A 20,931-nucleotide genomic window follows, 5' to 3' on the forward strand; every position below is an offset into this window, starting at 1 on the left:
AATGACCATAACAATAGGCGATTACCTAATTCAATCCTTAGTTTAGTTAGAGTAATGTAAAATTAAATTATCTAATACAATAATTAAATAGCAGAAAGCTTGTTAGGTAGCTGCAAGCTCGCTAGCACCCTGCCTTTGGTTTTTAGGCTTCCGTACCCAAAGGGTAAAACGGGACCCTATTCTTTCCGCTCCTCTGTCCGTCCGTCTGTCACCAGGCTGTATCTCATGAACCGTGATAGTTAGAGGGCTGAAATTTGCACAGGTGATGTATTTTTGTTGCCGCTATAACAGCAAATTACTGCAAACTAGAATTAAATGAATATTTTGGGGGGCTCCCATACAACAAACGTGATTTTTTTGTCCGTTTTATAAATAATGGAACCCTTCGTGCGCGAGTCCGACTCGCAATTGGCCGGTTTTTATTTAATTGACGTTACATTTTTTTATATTATGTGAGATACGAATTAAGGGTCGGCCGGAGCAAAGACAATCGGTCCAGGTGGGGTTTCACGGGTGGGGCTGACCTTGGGTACGAGAGCTGGGCTGCTGTGCAGACCAAGACCATGTCCCACCTCATCGCATGCCCAATTTTACTAAAACTTGCTCGCGGGAGGACCTTTTGAGCGCATCCGGCCGTGCTCTCGCTGTGGGCTGACAAAGTGTAGTCCCACTATAAGACATGTCATCTGAACGAAAGAAGAAGAAGGGTCAAATTACCTACGAGACGCCCGCGCCGTTCATGTGTTCCATGACCTTAAACAGGTCAATCCACGAGTTGATCCAATAGAAACTCATTATCATCATCTCCCGACCCTTTCTCAACTATGTTGGGGCCAGTGAGTAGCTACCAGTGTTTTACAAGGAGCGACTGCCTATCTGACCGTCTCAACCCAGTTACCCACGCAATCCAATATCTACTCCTTGGTTAGGCTGGTGTCAGATTTACTGGCTTCTGTCTGAATACCCGGTACTACTACTGCCAAGGATGTTCAATGACAGTAGGAATTCCTATACGTAGGCACAGATTACTGAATAGTTACTACGACGTAGATAGGTATTACGTAAGCAGGTAAGTGGGATTAATGCGAACCGTTTGACTTTATCTTTAAAGTCAAACGGTTCGCGTTGCGCTTGGTTCGCCAAAAAGCAGCCTACGTCATTTTAAGTGCTAGAAGGTACAAATCCAAATGGCTCGAATGTAAAACCCAGAGATTGTCTAGGTCTTCCTATATCTTCTTATGTGTATATTATAAAGCTGAAGAGTTTGTGTAATGAAACTCGGAAACTAGAACTACTACTGGTCCGAATTAAAAAAATATTTTTATTGTTATAATAAAGGTTTTTATTGTGAAGGTTGGCGAATCACTGCCAAGAAAACGGTGGTAACAGATATTGAAAAAAAATCGTTTCTAAAAAAAAACACTTCTGATATCTTTTTGATATTATTTGCGTGTAATGAAACGTTTTAAATGTGACGTTTTATCTAATGTTCCAACATATCATAAACATTATCCCTCGCTTTCAGGGAAATATTGAGAACGTAAATGTTTGGCTTGATGCTTTCCTTGAAAAATAAGTCTTTAAACTATTTTAAAAATTCTGTTCCCTGGATTTATTAAAATACGTATTAAGATAGGTGATACATCTCAATTGATGATTGCGATTGCTTTTGATCAAAATCAAAACTAAATTGGAAAATAATATTGGGATTTAGTGGTAAACTATTTTTTGTGTATTGCAACTCCGTAGTGCCCATTATTGTGTATTAAAGTTGAGTGTTTTTATTTATTTTGAACAGGAAATCCTTGAAAAGTATGGCGTAAATCAATTATTCCACGTATTTTCGCTGAATCCAAAGTATATTATCCATCATTGAGTGTCCTGTGTGGCCAAGATGTCGAGATCGAGCTCCGTGGAGGATATTCCTGAGCAGTGTAAAGTGAGTCTGATGTTTCTTTAATTGTTTATTTATTCTTTGTCCGTGCATCGTGACCTTTGATCACATTCGCTGTTTAGTGGCGTTAGGTATTTGTAAACAAAGTTGTAATTGTTCGCTGGTTTCGAAGGACGTTGTTGGGTTTGGTATTGCGTCACAAAATATTGCTTTGTCGTTGTCGGCACAAACACATGACCACGTAAAGTGTTTTGAGTGCACGTGAAAACGGCACACGATGCAAAAATAAATGTTATTGAGTAGTAGTAAATTGTTTAAATTTGGCTCAATTGCTGAGTCATTAGAATCAATAAATGAAATAAATATCTTAAGTAGGTAGATACTGGTATATTACCCAAACGCTGCTACAAACTGCACTGGTTTCTTGATAACTTACCAATTGACATATTAATAATAGAAGTGGTCTTAGCCTGAGGTTTTAACAGAGTCCTGAGTCCTTGTCTTATACATGGATCAAAATTAGCCTGTATTCTACGCTGATTGTATAAGCTTCATTACAAGTTTCATCCAGATCCATTGAGCAGTTTTAGCATATTACCTTCAAACAACTTTTCAATTAAATATTATTAGGTAGAAGGAGGTAGGTCATAAATTAAAAAAAAAAAAGATTTCCAAAGACAATCTTTTTAAAAAAATCTAACAGAATCGTTAGAATTCCACGATTGTGGATGAAGATGATGTTTATAATGTGAAACAAGTGTGTGCCCATTGCCGATCCATGGGGAAAATGGGTAGAGTGTAAATTATTCTATATTAATTAACCTACAGAGTGCAGCCCAGCAGTGGGATAACACAGACTAAATAAAAAAAAAACCTACAGAGAAATATTAATGCAAAATTTTAAAAGTTAATGTACATTACACTTTAATTAATTAAGCCTCTTCAAAACTAAATCTCTTGTCTAATTTATAAAATTATTCTGACGGTTTTGAGAAAAATAAACATTTTTCATTTTCTTTTACGAAAGCCTTTGGAAAGAAAACGAAATGATTCATTTTTTGTTGGATTATCCCGCACTGTTAGAAGAGACATTGAAAAACTACACTTGTCCATGAAATAATTCCCTGACCTCTTAAACCCAATTGAGTCATCCACGTTGACTCATCTATTATGTTATCAATTACATCCACTTGTGTGAATTTTTATGGCTTTAAACCGGTCAAATATAACTTGCAATTTCTGCTCAGCAAATAGATTTGGCATGCTCTCACAAACCATTCGTAGTGCGAGATAAAATGAGATGAATAAATACACAATTTGAAAACTAAACATTTAACCTGGTAGTATGAAACTGCTTTGACTACATACTATTTCAAAATACAGCCAATAATTTTTAACTGCAACAAACCACCATAACTCTTGACACCACTCCTCCTAAGAAGAATAACCAAAAATTACTTCAACACCAAAATACAAAACCTCTTTCACCATCTTCAGGACCTGTTCACCCAAGATGGAGTACTCCTCAAAGCCTGCCTGGGCCGACCGGTCACTGACCTCAACTCCATCGGTATGCTCTGCATCGTGCAGAACCAGGACAACACCAAATGCATAGAGTGGAGACCGAATGACCTGATCACCATAGACTCAGATACACAGGATCAAGAATGGGCAGTCGTCAACACTATTGGTATTACCATGTCTTATGCTAAAGGTAGATGTTTTCTAGTTTTTGGACAGCTGTGTTCGTGTTTTGTCTACGTTTATCGTCGTATGATGCTTGAAAAGGTTGTGGGTGTTGAATGTATCCAATTCTTATAAAGCAGGATTGCAGATAACAGTAAATTGAGCAGGCAGTGACAACCAAGCCTATATCTCTTGAGGACTGATACGATCCTGAGTATTTTTCCCAAGTATCTTGGGGTTGACTTCAAGTACAACCAGACGCAGCCGAGTACAAGTATTTTACAAGAAGCGACTGCCTATCTGACCTCAACCCATTTACCCGGTCAACCCCTAGGTAAGACTGGTTGTCAGACCTACCGGCTTCTGACTATCCGTAACAACTGCCAAAGAGGTACAATGACAGCCGGGGCCTACAGTTTATCGTGCCCTCCGAAGCTTTTCATTGGTGTCCAAGAATGCCTAATCGATTTTACTAACATTAACTTAAGTAAGAGGACTTACAAAATAAACTACAACAGGTCGTCGCCAGCGAACTCTGAGCGGCAACATAACATCAGACTACGCGACAGCCCGAGCTCGCATCATCAAAATACCCATAGAAGAGCTTAAAACCTTCAGGGTCACCAGAAACAACCAGCAAATGCAGTTCTCAACCAAACCGGGAGTCTGGCAAACCACCTTCTACTTTCAACACGGGAACGCGGAAATTTTCGTCGCATACCTAAAGAACCATGTCAAAACAGCGAAAACTCGTCATGATAGGAATACATACGTTGTCGTAGAACCTAATATAGAGACACAAGTATTGAATAAGTCGTTTGCTGAACTGGATATTTTTACGGAAAACACGACAGATGTGGTCTGGAATTTGGTGTCCAATTTCAAACAGAGACCCTATGAGACTACTATGGAAGCGTTTTCGAAACTCACTGATATTGGTAAGGATGTTTTTTTATTTATTTTTTTACCTCAAGATAAACAGCATGGATCAACATTTACATAGACAAGCATACTAAAAGCACCTTAAACTATAAGAAGTACTGTCTAAGATCCTAATAATACACTACGCCTGAATTCCCCATTGGGTAAGGCAGTGGGTATGCACATTGGGCACTATCTATGTATACTTAGATAGAAACAAGCCAATATTTCACTTCACACCTCACCATTATTACATATTCGGAAAGAATGATTTGCTTTTTTCATGTAAAATCATCAAACGACCCCTCCAGCTTTTGTTATAGCGTGAGGGAGTGTCAGACTCTGAAGACTCTCACGAACTAAAACCCACCATGTTTCTTCTAGAGCCCTGTTTCCACCGCGAGCGGAACGGACTCATTAATAACAATGGCGCAAATTCATCCGACTATTTGTAGGTGGAAATACAAGTATGCAGTTGCGCTTGCTAGTTTAACGAAGTCATTAATGGGTCCGTTCCGCTCGCGGTGGAAACTGGGCTTTATTCCAAGGCTGCAGCAACTCTTTCAAACAATCCTACAGAAGAATTACTCCTACAAATAAAAGTAATAAATACCCCTTTTTACCTACCATTTTAAAGCTATATCTCCTATACCTTTTCCAGTATACTACGGCAATGAAGGTATGAATGGCAAACGCGACGTTTCTGAAGAAGTAGCTGACTTGTTAACGAAGAGTATGAGCGCTATGGAAGAGAATACCACAGTCACCAAGAATGATGAGTATGAGGTCATCAGTGTTAAACCTACGCTGCCACAGAGGCCGTATATACCTAGGTAAGGATTAAGTGATTTATGGTACTGTCGGCCCACGGACATTTAAGCAAATTTTCGTAGAGATAAATACAATAAGTTACTGACAAGGCACTGACTATAGTTTTATTGTTTTGACAGTTTCTATCAATTTTTCGACATCTATATTTTGTATTGACTAAAGCGGAAAAGTTATGTGTAGAGTATGTGTCTGCATGCATGTTTATTTGAAACTAAGTTTTCTCCCTTCCTAAACAAATTTTTAACTAGCTAACATTAGTAATTTCACTCGCATCACTTAGCAACTATTTCCCATACATGGATACACCTACGGGGATAGTGCAGCTTCCCAACAGTGAAGGAATATTTCAAATCAGACGTGCAATAAATATTTCCTCTTTATTATTTATTATATTAGAAGATATAGAAATTATTATATTAGTAGGTATAGAAACATAGACGAGTCTTGCATACATAAAGGCATAGAGAACGCATTTGAGTGTCATTCCGATTCTAGCATCTACATAAATAGTACAGTTGATTTTCCATCAAAACAATAGATTCTTCAACAATAGCACTTCAGTACAAATAAATTATTTATTTATTATTATCAATGAAAGACAAGGTTTATCAGTATCAGGTCATTATTGATAGATATTGGTATCTGCACGTGAATTGTTCAGTTCAATGCTCACTTATCGAATATGACGAGTTGTGAGTCATAATAATATACTACAAATTAAAGATTCACTAGCTATTAACCATGGTTTCGCACGCGTCCTGAGGGAACTATTTTACGCATCCGGATAAAATACACCACATCATTCAATAAATGCATTATAAAACAGGGAATTAATTAATCAGACCAGTTACTTCATGAAATAAGCCCAGTTAAATATTTTTTTACCTTTATATTATATACAGGTGGCTGGTTACATGCATAATAAGTTTACCTTATTTGACGCTCTAATTATGGAGTATAATTTATATTTTAGTTATTTTTTATAGATTTACACTTTAAATATCATCTTACATAGCTTAACTAAAGGCCAAAGTTCCCAAACTGTCAAGATCTATATTTTTTTTTTTCAGAGGTACACCCTTATCGACAGAGAAATGGGAAGGATTGCAGGATACAGAGGGGAGGGTCACAGAAGTTGAAGGAGTAAAACAACTTATATTTAGGGGGGTGAGTTCTATTTAGTAAAATTTCTTCTTATTTGACATATTTTTGTCATCATACAGTCATCGTGCCGCAAGCTGAATTGAAGGTTCGATTCCTGGTACGCTCAACGTGATGGTCATGTTTGTTGGCTATGGTGTTATACCTGTTAAATACACATTTAATAAATAAAAATATATGAAGACATGACAAGCCTACGATTAATTGCTTACTTTGGGAGTATCCAACCATATGTGAAAGGCGTCCCGATTTTATTTACCTTATACCCCTTCCCGCAGGGCGTAGCACACTCAATAAGGCAGTCAGTATGGAAGTACTTACTGGACTACTACCCATGGCACATGACTCACGCAGAACTAAGAGCTCTCACTAAGAAGAGAACAGAAGAGTACTTCTCTATGAAACTGCAGTGGAGGTCCATGACTGAGGGACAGGAAGCCAGGTGAGAGCATTTTAATGAAGACGGTTTTTGGTGGTATTTACTTCCCGAATATGGATAAAAAATGGCCTATGTCAGTCTGGGACAGTGTAGCTTCTCGATACTGAAAGAATTTTTCGGATCTGTTTAATAGTTTTGGAGTAGGTATTTGGGGTCGAAAAAAGCTATTTATAATATTATAGTAGACTGCTTTGATAGATAGAGGTATGTGTGACCAGAAAAAAAGCCTCGTAAATAAAGTGCATTTTTTTTAAATACAAAACTTGACTGGCTTCTATTGGATCATCAAATCAGCTATTGCGTAAATACTCAGAGATTCTCGAGACTCTTGGGTTCATTTTCTATTATTGAATATTTTCGACTTGGAAATATTTGTTTTCTTCCTGGGATTTTCTTCATTCAAAATAGCCCGTAACGTCCAAGCTTCCATCTATTTCCATACCACATTTTGCACCACAATTCAATAACTTTTTTTACAGGTTTTCAGAATACCGCGACAGAAAGAGCCTAGTAGAAAAAGACGTAAACCGCACAGACAGGACACACCCATTTTTCGCCGGCGACAACAATCCCAACTTAGTAGTGCTACAAGATATACTCATGACATATGTCATGTATAACTTCGATCTCGGTTATGTACAAGGCATGTCCGATATATTGGCACCTCTTTTGTTGCTGTTGGGCAATGAAGTCGACAGTTTCTGGTGTTTTGTTGGGTTTATGGATAAAATTGTAAGTAGTCTTGGATAAGGTTGAAAGTTACAGGATATTAGTTTTATCTTCTACCTCTATACTAGTTAGTCAGCAGTTTAGCCCGCTTTCTGAAGGAATTATTTCGGGCATCTTACACCTGAAATAGTTTTTAAATCGGTCCAGTAGTTACTCAGATTTTATAATATAAATATTAAGTATAATTATGAACTAATGACTGGTTGTTGTTCCTTATTGCAAGGGCTATAATTTGAAAGGAATTTCAAACGCCTGATAGTTCAGAAACACCCATTCTCCTTTGTATTTTCTAATTTACATTCGAATTATGGAATCAGGTGTTATTTTGACGGAAATCCATGAAATAAAATGTTTGGAAAAATATTTTGCGTTAATTCCGCGAGATATTAAAATCGAAGCTCGGATGCAAGATTTTGTACTACTTTCATGCATATGCACATGCACGAAGGATACAGTTGCCAAGAAACCGAACCTATACTCCACTACAGCATAGGTTTAGTGGTTCTAACATTTTATTTTAATTTTATATTCATCTCCCCAGGCCACAAACTTCGACATGGACCAGGCGGGCATGAAGCACCAGCTGCTGCAGCTACAGCAGCTGCTGACGTTCGCCTCCCCGGAGCTGGCGAGCCACCTGGCGGCGAAGGACTCCGGCAACATGTACTTCTGCTTCCGCTGGCTGCTCGTCTGGTTCAAGCGGGAGTTCTCGCATAGGGATATTATGAGGTACTAGCTTCTGCCAGCGGTTTTACTCGCAACCCGTGGGAACTTCCGGACGATCTTGGATAAAAAGTCTATAATATTCTTTGATAAATGGGCTATATCGGATGTGTCGTACCTAATCACATTAAATTAAATACTTTAATGTACTGGAATATATTATGTCGTGGTGATTAATGCTCAATCCTTCTCCGTGTGAGAGGAGGCCTGTGCCCAGCAGTGGGACGATAAATAGGCTGTAACTAACTAACTAACAAATAAAAAAATAAAATGCACAAAAATAAAAACAGATTTTTCAAACAAAGTAAATAGAATAAAAATGTGCGAAAATTGGAACACCATATAAGGGTCAGTCATTATAAACAACTGAAATTCGCCCTTGAAAACTGACAGCTGTCAACTGATCAAAACATTCGATACTCTTAACTTTATCTCTGCTTTACACACGATGTTGTAAATTATGAAAACGAAATTGACTCATGTGGCTAAACCACTGAATGGATTAGTTTAATTTTTAAATTCGCCATAGAATATCATAAAGCAAATATAGAGGTATGTACGTACGACACACCCGATATAATATGTATGTGTATTCATTATTGTATTTTGTTTTCAGGCTATGGGAAGTATTATGGACGTCGTTGCCATGCGCAAACTTCCACTTATTAATTTGTGTTGCCATACTCGACGCAGAAAAGGATATTCTAATCAGTAAAGATTATGGATTTACTGAAATATTGAAAGTAAGTCTCCTTTTCACCCATGAAAAACTCTTTAATGTAAAAAATCATTGCTCAGCTATCTTCATAATTAAATATGATATAGTCATGTAATTAAATACACTTTAAACTATGGAAAAAGTGATATGTTTTTCGGAAAGAATTGTTCTGGTATTGGCCAATACAAGTATTAATAAAGTACCTATATTTTTAAGTATGTCTTTAACAAAGTTTTTTGTAAATTTCCCAGCACGTGAACGACCTATCAATGTGCCTAGACGTGGACAAAATACTAAGCACGGCCGAAGGAATATACCACCAAGTTGTATCAGCCCCCCACTTAACAGACCAGATCCGAATCATCCTGGGACTTCCGACCCTGAACATATCGACTTCCACCCACTCCGAGAGCGACGAGCCGACGACTTCGAAAGTCGAAGCCAATGGTACGGTGAAAGGAAGCGTGTTTGCCCAGGATTTGGACGAAGTTATGTATCAGATAGGCTTAGACATGAATTTTTAGGCACGGCGGTGATTATCTGTTTCTTTTTATGTATTTTTTTGGGTAGTTTTTGGTGGGATTGGGTCGCTAGTGCTTTTATTACGGATTTCTTTAAGTTATCTGTTGATTTGTTATGAGATATAGGAATTTGGCATTTAGACTCTAGCTAGATAGACGGACCGCATTTCGACTGCAAACCAATCGTGCAGTCCGATTGCACGCCAACTGCAATTGAACTGCAATCGAATTGCGCGGTAATTTTGCAATTCCATTGCAGTCTTTGCAATTCCATTGCAGTCCTGTCCACTGCATTCAAACTGCAATTTGCAGTTGGCTCGCAGTTGAATTGCAGTCCGTCTGTCTAGACTCAAGAGTCTAGAGAGTAAGGCTCTACACTGTAGAGCCTAACTGTATTCCAAAATTCAGTCTCTGATCGCAAATCAACAGATACGTTATAGAAATCTACAGTTTATATGCGATTATGAATTTTATTGTAGTAGTGTTCAAGTTAGAATTTATTATTTTTTTAATTTGAACTTTGAGGATTGAATTTGAAGGAATTAGCAGAGTTTTGAGCATGTTTTTTCAAAAAGTTTTTGCTATTTTAAAGAAATTCGGAATGCGAAACATGTTGATAATACCTGTAGCAATTTATACCTAGCCATTTATCTGTTAATATGAGCTTAATTTTGCTTTATAATATTGATAGATACTGTAATTTGATCTAAATATTTTTTTAAAATTATTCTAAATATTTAGCAGTTAGATCGGCTGTTTGCAGTTATGCATGCTTTATTAATTAATTAATTATTAATTTGAATAAGTTAGAGCGACCCAATTCATAGTATAGCTAACGAAATACATTGCTTGCTAACATTTTTCATACATTTATAAATTGTAAATAGACACATTGTAGGGCTCTAGATTCCGCTTGTGGTTTTATCGTCGTCCCGAGAGAACTACTTCCCTCAACCGGTTAAAAAGTAGAAGTCGATCTTCTCAAGGTTTAGACTATATGTTTACAAAATTTCATTTAAGTCAGTGTTGTAGTTTTCGCGTGAAAGCGCGACAGACATAATAACTTTCGCATTTATAACATAAGTAAGGATTGACTTTAACTTTTGTGACTAACTTTTTTGCACTATCTTGGGTGTACAGCGATAATATTTTAAAACACTACATAAAAACACTGTTATTTCCATTGAAACAAATTTAAGTAATACTCACGAGTGAGACAGATGCTTGTGATTAGTTATTTAGAAATAAAATTGCTGTAGGAATTCTAATATTCACGAGCCACTTTATGTGAAATAAATTCGTCGATTAATCAAAGTACAAAAGATCAATTACTATTAATAAATAGTGTACTAAGCATATTATCTGATACATACATAATTATGTACATAAAAATTCTCTTTTCTTAATCTAACAATATATCTTGTATATAACATGAGTGTATTTTCTTGTTTTAACAGCATTTGTTAAGCACTGGTTTTGGAATTGCAAGTTTGTTTTTCTTCTATAAATAATGCACTTACTAATAAATTAATATTAATTTGTATATCGTCGGTTTAAGGTTATTCTCTGATAGAACGCCCTGTATATTTGCTTGTAGTTACAAAAAAAAAACTCTTAGAACTGTTTAAAATTGCAATATTCTAAGTAGAAACTATCATATTGAACTTGATGTGCTGAATACATAGCGTTAAAACAAAGCATTTGCATGTGGCAACACCATTCACATCACAGTATTGCCAACATCAAAAAAATAATAATATATTAAATTATATATTTTTCTATTTCAGGATACACTCGAATATAATGGATTACAAATATGTATAGTTACGAAAACTGTTTGGGCCTTGCTCGCCTAGTGAACGAATGTACATAAGAGTCGTCAGACTGGAAGAGTGATATTTTTTATATTTTTATAAATACACGCTTTAATACTTGTGTCGTTTTGACTCCTGTTCGAAGTTAGCAATATATGAAAACAGATTTGCGGTTCTCTGTGAGGTTTATTGCGTGTAGGGAATATTGAAACTAGAATTTGATGTTTATTCGTTAATTTTGATTTTTAAATAGGATGACTGGTAATTAGTGACCGATACTTAAACACATGATTCTACAAATGATTACTTACAACTTTCGCAAATAAACTTTTTTTATATTCATTAGTTTAATCTCAAAAGCAAAATAGCTGTCTGAAAATTAGGGTAACGTACAAACTCTCAAGTTATTGTGATAAAACTAATGAGTACCTATAATAAAACGGTTCTATGAGACAGCTATTTGTAATCATCAATGGAGTCAGGTGTTCTAGTAATAATTACCAGTCACCCTATATAATGCACGGTGCAAATGCCTTGAAAAGCAGCAGTAGACGAGTACCAGTTAATTAATAAAAAGTTTAAAATATAATGGTAAAGTGCCAATAACTGTAAAATAACTGATATGGATCGAAATAAAATTACTCCTATTAAAGTATTAGCCCACCAAAATTATTGTATATGTATATAAAAGATTGGGTAGACGTGCCATGTGTGCTGGTTATAATATAATGTTCCTACAATATGTAAATAGTTAATATTAGGAGTAGTCAATTGATCTTTACAGCCATAGATTAAAGAGATATAGACATGACAGACTTTATTAAGCAATCAAAATGTTTTATATACCAGTTTCGTTGTTACTGCATACTAATCTATTTTGCAGATAAATTCACAGTTTACACAAATACATACTTAACAAATAACAGTTGGCTTAAAATAAATCATATCATATTATCTGTCTAGCCTTTTCTCATGTTGCATGTTGGAGTCGGCTTCCAGTCTAACCAGATGCAGCTGAGTACCAGTGTTTTACAAGGAGCGACTGCCTATCTGACCTTCTCAACCCAGTTACCTGGGCAACCCATTACCCAATACCCCTTGGTAAGACTGGTGTCAGATTTACACGATTCTGACTGCCAAGGATGTTCGAAGTATTGTGAATAAAACTTTTTATCTTCCGTGGTAATGAAACTGGTCTATAAGATTACTTGGTAATAAAAAAGCTTGCTCATAGTCCAATAATGCCTTACACTTGGTGCTTAGAATAAAGTCAGTGAACGGGAGTCAGAATAACACTCATTGTTGTTAAACTATTATCATTATCAATCTTATTATATTTCTCTTGAAAATTATATTTTATTTCAAAGCTAAAATTATATTAAGGGCTGATTTATCAATCCCCAGATAACTTTCATCTGAGGAATATGTTTGACGTTTTGACAGCTTTTGTATGGAAAATATGTCAAACCGCCATATTTATTCCTCAGATAGAAGTTAACTGATGATTGAAAAATCAGCCCTAAATAGGTTAGGGTAAGTGCCTAAGTTCGCCATTTTGTTTCAAATAATTATTGATTGATCATGATCACTTTGATTGTAATTGTTCCCACGTTTAAGGTAAAATTATACCTATTCATAATTTAATTTTTATTAAAGTTTCTGTACCTGCACAATTCAGTTTTATTATTTCACCAACTAAAGAGTACCATAAAACATTGTTGTAAAGATAATGTAATGCATATCGCCTGTTTTCTGGTAAGGGCTCTCACCCTCAAACACTTAGAATTCTAGTGGTAGAAGTAAAGTAACCATTTTTGGGCAAGTATTCAAACTAGCAAAATGAAAACTGAAAGGAGGTGATACAAAAATAAAGTTTAGTATTTCTAATTATGTAATTAAACATGTAATCTTAAATAATAGAATACAATAAATAATTAAATAGTTACTTTGTTAATAATAATGAGATCAATTAAACAATTTTGTACTTTGTTTTACAAATTCAATACATTCATATTTATCGGGGAATGGGACTTTAAATGCACATTTAAACCGTATCTGGTTTGATAGGACTTGTCACATAGATGACAATGGAAGTTCTTAACACCAGTGTGTGTTAAAGAATGCCTCTGCAATTCTGACTTGGAGAAGAACCGTTTACCGCAACTGTCACAGCCGTACTTCTTCTCTTTCAAATGATTCTTCCTTATGTGAGAACTTCTGGAACTTGAAGAAATGAATGTAGCATTGCAGACTTCACATTTATGATTCCTTGTTCTCTTATGGTTCCATAGTACATGGGAATGAAGACCACCTGGTACTTTGAACTTTTTTGGACAAAATTTACAGCTGTATGGCCGATCGTTACTGTGTGTTAACATATGGATTCTTATGTAGCCAGGAGGATATGACTTCCCACATTGATCACATTGACGTAATACCTTTTCAGACTTATTTTTCCCTTTATTTTCTACATTCGGTTGACATGAATGTGTGTTCAGTTCATCTTCATTGTAGAACCCTTCCCAACAATTTTCACACAAATAAGGCTTTAGATGTAATTTTCTGTGCAAGACTAGTGAACGAAAATCTTCGAATTTCTCATTGCAGTAATCACAATCCCTTCCAATTACAGACTTTGTGGGATGGTTATTTACGCAGTGTTCATTCAGAAGTTTGACTGAATGGAACTCAGCCTTACATTCTACGCAGAACAACAGCAGAATTTCATCTTGAATATTTTGTTCTAACTTTTTAATTTTTCTGCTTTTAATACTGATATGGCAGTCTGGTTTTTGGTCGTCAGATTCGTAGGTACATTCGTAATTGTCGCTGGTTGAATCAAGGAGGGTGAGGTTGTCCATCAAGGTCTTGGAGCTGGACTCTATGAGGACTTTGAAGGAGTAAGTAATGGTTAGCTGGTGAACGCAGTTGATGCATATGCTGTCTGGAAATATTGGGTCTGGTGTGACCTAGAAAGAGCAACACGTTACGGATTAAACACTTGAGAATATCTGTGGTAATTATCTCAAATTGAAGTTCTAAATACAATTGTCATAGACTGTAATCTAAATGATAGCTCATCCTCTTCCTGCCTGCTCAATTTCTGCTGTTTATTACAGAGAATTAACCATAATATTATTATCATTATTTTTTTTATAAAAATTGAGTTCAGCTGAGCAATATATAGCAATATAAATAAATCGACAATATCAGGCTTGTTTTGGGTATAAAACAGATCTCAAGATAATATACTTTTACATCACTATTTGCTAATGCATTGTATACATTTAAATTACCTTGTAATTGTAAAAATTCTGCAGAATATCAGATAAGTGGACATCCTCGCCAGCTATTCTTACGCTTGTGTGTATATGGCGCATTTCTTTCTCGCTGCCCAAGCATGTCCGACAGCGGCTCTTGTAATCCATTTTATTTGTGCCCAATCCTTTATCAATGTTTTGTTTACACGTTTTTTGTTATTATTTATACCCAAAATACCTCAATCGCTATTCATGAAAAATATGTCAATAAATTCTGATGACATTTAATTCGGCCTGCCCATTGGCTAGCTGTTTCTGCATTTCGTTACACACAGAAAATGTGAAGTAGCTTTTTTTAATCTGATTTTGGAAAACTCAGGGACACATTTATCGTCATTACTAAGGTAAATGTAGGTGTATTTATGTTATTGAACCTTTTATGATAACAATCCTTTAAATTAAAATATATGTAAGTAACATAAACAATATTATAAGAGTCCATGATATGACTCATGGCTTATTTATTTAGGACTTAGAGACTATCGAATAAACAAATAAGATTTTCAAAGCACCAAAACCTCACGAGCGGCGCGCTGTTGTGAAAAGTAGAAGAAATAATGTAACTAAATAGGCATGTTTGTTGCTAAACATAATAAAAAATTATAACAGTGAGAATATCTCATTATAACTTTGCTTTACAGTTAAAGTCTAACTTGTAGTGGTTTTCTTTTGGATGATTAAAATAAAATCTACGGTGTTATTCAGATTTTTGGGAATAATAGGAAGTAATATCTAAAATATCTTTTCTAAGGTTTTTCACAAAACTTTTGGTTTGTTTACCTGTAAATAGTTTACTACATCTGTGGTCAATGTTGACATGTCAGGTCATAAACTGTGTTGAAATTATTGGTACCTTCAGAAAAATATTATGTTTTTCCAACCACCCGAAGAAGAAGCGATTTGTAGTAAAAGTAAAGCGTTAAAACACAACACTAAAAGTCGACGTCAGAAGAAATTGAGACGCAAAAACAAATTGAAGGCCATTAAAAAGGATCAACATAAGAAGCACACGAGGTCTCCGATACCAATAACAATGTCATCGTGGGCTGAGAACTTTACGAGCGCTGCAACATGGCAACTGAAGCACCAAGTAGCGTTTTGGAAGTCAAAAGCGACAGCATTAGAGTACGAAAACAAGTTATTACACGATATAATACGTAAAAACTGCTTGAATGGAACCAATTCTGCGAACAGTTCCAATACAAATTCTGATCAGGAAGACGTTGAAGAAGAGTATTTTGGACATGAAAATGAGGTTGAAGAGAGCGGAGACGGAGAGATAGAGGTTAGTGAAGAGTTCATACAGTTCCTGAGAGAGAATAAGAAGTACAGAGATGATGCAAAGAGAGAAAGGGAAAGACTTAGAGCTTTGAATGATGACCAGGGTCAGATAGAGGAAATGGAGGCAGGACCTGCACAGATAACAGAAGATCCACAGGACGCACTAAAGAGGTTATATGGAAAAGATTGGGAAAGAATATCTGCATTGGAAACGTCTTTACGTTCACAGTTTATCAATATCTGTGATCGCGAGAAACCGATATATTGGCCTAATATACCTTTTAATTTTAACTTGGGTTAATTTTTTATCAGTTTTAATAATATTGCTATACACTGTACCTAATGTAAATAAAGATTATAACTAATTTTGTTTATTGTTTGTAGTTTTTAATCGGTAGCTGAATAAAATATAGGTTTCATAAGCGAGCTATTCATTGAGTTTTGATTTTTTATTGTAATAAGTTTGAATATCTTAATAAGGGCACAAAATATTAATAATTAAAATCTTGGTTCTTTTAACCCTACTGTGACTTTGTGCAATACTTTCTATGAATGCATGTATTTCTATGTACAACTCTTTCTTGTATAAGGTATAATGAACTTATTTCACTTTCTTTGTTAATATGTAGAACTTTTTTGTAAGTAAATTATTAAGTTTTGAGTGTTTTTAATGATCTGTATAACATAGGATAATATAGGTTTTGATGCATTCAAATGATAGTTTTTTAAACAAGTATGATTTAGATAATTTTCAGTATTGTCAGTTATGTTTTATTTCATAAATACATATTGCAGTCTTTATACAGCCAGATATCAAATATATTAGTCCTACGTTATATAAAGTATGTATAGAGATAATCTGAAATAAATATTTTATTGGCTATGTATTAAAAATATTGTCTTTGTCTCATCTTGACTTTTTGTATGAAGTGAAGGGGTTTTAAATGGTTTAGTAATAATTACTGAATAAAGTATTTTTATGTATGAAAATGACTTTTTACTGGGGTGAATTTTCTTCATCCAAGCCCTTTTCTCAATTATGTTGGGGTTGGCTTCCAGTCTAACCAGATGTAGCTGAGTACCAGTGCTTTACAAGGAGCGAATGCCCTATCTGACCCCCTCAACCCAGTTACCCTTACAACCCAATACCCCTTGGTTAGACTAGGATGACTTTTCTATGTACATATTTCACCTAAACATTTGCATCTGGATAATATGACGATATCTTAATATGACCTGTATTTGGGTTCATATGGAGTTTATGACTATTTCCAAGATTCATCTACTCAATCCATACCAAAGTGCATCTAAATTGGTTTAGCGATCTTTCCGTAAAAGTGTAAAGAAACATACTTGAGCCTTTTGAAAAAGTTGTATCCATAGTTCGATAGATGGCGCTGATTACTTTGAGAACTTCAGAACGAGTGATATGCAAATGGTAATAAGTAGTGGCCCAAATACCAGCGACTAATTATGATTTATAAGTTTATTTATCATTAGAGATTCATTAAAATTTTATTCGAAATACATCTATTAAGATAAATGTATTACATAGGTACCATATTCTAGTACAGGGTTTCTTAAACTTTTTGCATTCACGGATCACTTTCCCAATTATTTAAACAATTCCATGGACACTTGTCTAAAAATAATTTTGGAAATTAAAAAAAAACCTTCGTAGCTTTGCCACTAATAATTACAATGTGTCTTGTCGAGTTCACTTCACATTTTTTTTGTTTGTTTACATCTTACATACTAACCTACTGCGGAGCCCTTATACACATGCTACGGACCCCACTTTCAGAAAAACTGTTCTAATACTTTGTATTCTCTGCTATGCTAGTTAGGGCATCTATAAAATATGCAGTCATATGGCAGTCTTTAGGTAGGATTAGGTTGAAGATATTTTAACATGTAGACAGTAAAAACAAGATACTTAATTTATATGACTAAAATACTCAGAGGATAATTATTTTATACCTACTTTAATATTAATTTTACTCAAGTACGAGATGTATAATTACAGCTTTCCAATAGTTTTTATTATGATTAGAATCAGGAATTAATTGACTACTGCTCTTTAGCCTCAGCTTGCCTTCCTGGTTGTAAAAAATGTTAATTTTAACATGAACTGTACTTTCATAGGGTTAGATTCTTAGACGGTTGAACCTACCGGAGACGCCATGGTTGTGCCTTCGTCTCTTGGAAACGTACGAGAGTGCTATTCGCTGTTTCTCGTATTGTAGGTACATACGTATACGTATTGTACGTTACATACGTATTGTACATACGTACATACGTATTGTACGTTAGCTGTTTTCCGCGGTTTCTCGTTTCCCCCAATTCATGCTGTAGCTTCATCCCATACCCGGAGAAACAGTCTTCTACTGAAACGGTTTCTAATCGTTTCAGTAGTTTTCGAACATTATAGATGTTACATAGATATGTGCCTCGTGTATATGGTTATCTTTGTCACTTTTGTAGTGTGCGTTATATAAATATTATGTGATAGTGAATATATGAGTGAGTTATCATTATATTGTGATGGCTCATTTGCCCCTTGTATATTGCCAGACTTTTCCGTTTCATGGCGTCTCCAGTTGTTTCAACGTTCTAAGTACTTACTATACTTTTATGGTCCGAGACACATAGAGGTCCACTTCTAGTGTACTAATTGACTGTAACTGCTCATACATTGATCATAAGCCACTAAGTGGCTCCTTTGAATAACCCGTTTTGTGGCTAATTTAATTGAGAGTTCTGTAATGTTCCTTGCAACATGTTTTTAATATTTATCCAAGTATGTCTGGAGGAAGGAATTGCAGTAATTTTTAAATAGGTAGTTACGGGGTTAAGTTAGAATCTGCGCGATTATTATATAAGCTATATGACTAACAGATACTGCAGCCATCAAAAGGCTCATTGATTTTGATTGATATCACTGCACTACTGATATGTTCTATCAAAATCCATGTTGTTCATTGTCCAACAATATCCTTACGAACTTTCGCATTTATAATTATTAGCAGAAAGTATTATGTATTTCAGAAATCTTCGATTCTTGAATACATAGAACACGTTTTGGCTCATACATTAATTTTGTTATAAGCCTCTAGTATAACTTGGCTGAAAAATAGCCATTTTTATTTTATTTTTTTATTCCTTTATTTCAGGCAACTAGGGCCCATAAAAATACCAATGCACAATATTATTCATAACAATACTTATAAACTAATACATATAAGCAACATACATACATTTACTAGAACGTCAAAAATTATACAAGGATGCCCCACGAGGGCACTGTCTATGTGTTTGTGCTTAGAAGAAAAAGCTTACCTGATCTAGAATGGGCGTCCCAAGAGAATAACTTCCTTACCCTTACAAAAACGAGCCTATATCCTTTCTCAGCCTCTAGCTAGACTAAGGTGTACCCATTAAAACAATTTCAGTACTTTTTTATTGACAGTAAGGCAGAATTACTTTCGAATTCATACCGTATTTTTATCAAAATCCATTAAGTAATTTGCTAACACTTACAAACTTTTACCTTCATATTATTCGTATGATTAAGTAAACACTGATTATCAGCAATTCTCTTACTTATTCTATCACTAAATAGGCCATCCTGTTCCCTCAAGTTTCTCGGTATGCCATCAATTCCTGAACTAGTTTGTGCACAAAAACGCATCAGATACGCATCAAGTGTCCGATGCACGATGCACGCGGTGCTACCGTGAGACAAGCATTTTTCCCTTTACATACCTATTTAGTTTATCTTAATTATCTGTATCTGTATCGGTTATATTTAAATTACTTTTTGTGTAATGAGTTTTCATAGTTACTTCTGTACTAAGAAGAATTAAAATTTTGTTGTTTGTTCGTTTGTATTGAACAAGCTCCAAAACTAGTGGACCGATTTGAAAGAAAAATACATTATTGAGATGTTATTAAATAACTCGGATGATATACTTTTGGTAGGTTTACAGCGGCATTTCGAATTTATGTAAGGTATATATATTATATATAGGTATATATTATATTCTTATACATACTTTAAGAATAATAAAATAAAACATTTCATAATATACTTATGATAAGTGAAATCGATGTACCTATAAACAGATCTGTAGGCAATAATGCCATAACGCAAAATCTCGTAAGAAAGCTAGCTCGTAGTAATATTAGCTCCGCCCTTACGTAGCGTACGTACCTTCTTTGGAACCCGCCCATTTTCAAAATAAAATCACCAATCAATGAAGACCAACATTTTACGAATTGATTTTAATTTCACAAGGAACCCGAACGGCTCGTTACTACTAGTATCTGATCACGCCCGCAGTACGTTGCTTGACCTACAAGAAGGAGCCCGACCTACCTACCTTATCGCATCTCCGCTATCTTTCCTTCCTCCGCTCCGTTTCCTATAAATTGCGCAGTAATCAATATTGGCCTAGCTAGTAGACTGATTACTGCGTACAAAAGACATCAACGAGATGTCGACTTTTACAGAATATACTGTTGTCTGTATTTCTACCCGCGTTACGAAGGAACTACTTCCTGCAGCCGGATAAAAAGTAGCTTATCTCCTTTTTCAGGACCTTGACTAAATGTGTACTAAATATCATTTATATCGGTTCAGTAGTTTTGGCACGAAAGCTGGAGAAATAGATAGAGTTACAAAGTAAGGATTTTTTCATAATAGATTTTGTAAAATTATAGAAAATCAAATATTTTTTTAGCATAGTTCTGTGGTTGGGTTTATGTTATAATATTTTATAAGCTCTGATAATTAAAGCTTGTTTATAAGTTCAAAGTTTTGTTATTGATTATTATTGATTGTTAGGTATAAACCCGTTGTCAATTTAGACACAATAAGGAAAATCTAAAATA

The 20,931-nt window shown here is 35.1% G+C and overlaps 3 protein-coding genes across 7 annotated transcripts; 2 read left to right on the top strand and 1 right to left on the bottom strand.

The window, feature by feature from the left end:
* Positions 1-1,735: 1,735 nt before the first annotated feature.
* LOC110379129 (TBC1 domain family member 15) lies at positions 1,736-12,317 on the top strand. Of its 5 annotated transcripts, none has more exons than XM_021338648.3 (11): positions 1,736-1,939; positions 3,392-3,608; positions 4,099-4,518; positions 5,163-5,334; positions 6,403-6,499; positions 6,772-6,935; positions 7,412-7,664; positions 8,203-8,390; positions 9,001-9,127; positions 9,354-9,634; positions 11,411-12,317. In XM_021338648.3, the coding sequence occupies exons 1-10, from the start codon at positions 1,895-1,897 to the stop codon at positions 9,624-9,626; spliced, it is 1,956 nt and encodes a 651-aa protein (XP_021194323.3). In that variant the 5' UTR covers positions 1,736-1,894; the 3' UTR covers positions 9,627-9,634; positions 11,411-12,317. The 5 variants fall into 5 exon arrangements, with proteins under 5 accessions (XP_021194323.3, XP_021194320.3, XP_021194324.3 ...); XM_021338645.3 differs by having other exon boundaries at positions 9,354-9,590; XM_021338649.3 differs by having other exon boundaries at positions 9,354-9,549.
* A 1,000-nt stretch (positions 12,318-13,317) lies between these two features.
* Positions 13,318-15,009, bottom strand: LOC110379130 (zinc finger protein 714-like). The gene is made up of 2 exons (XM_021338652.3): positions 14,734-15,009; positions 13,318-14,406 (listed from the first exon to the last, which is right to left on the bottom strand). Exons 1-2 carry the CDS (start codon positions 14,863-14,865, stop codon positions 13,429-13,431), a joined length of 1,110 nt encoding a protein of 369 aa, XP_021194327.3. The 5' UTR covers positions 14,866-15,009; the 3' UTR covers positions 13,318-13,428.
* Positions 15,010-15,625: 616 nt separating this feature from the next.
* Positions 15,626-16,339, top strand: LOC135117710 (gem-associated protein 8-like). The gene has a single exon (XM_064037559.1). It carries the CDS (start codon positions 15,626-15,628, stop codon positions 16,337-16,339), a length of 714 nt encoding a protein of 237 aa, XP_063893629.1.
* The last annotated feature ends 4,592 nt before the right edge of the window (positions 16,340-20,931 follow it).

The sequence above is a fragment of the Helicoverpa armigera genome, chromosome 13 (assembly GCF_030705265.1).
Source record: "Helicoverpa armigera isolate CAAS_96S chromosome 13, ASM3070526v1, whole genome shotgun sequence".
NCBI lineage: Eukaryota > Metazoa > Arthropoda > Insecta > Lepidoptera > Noctuidae > Helicoverpa > Helicoverpa armigera.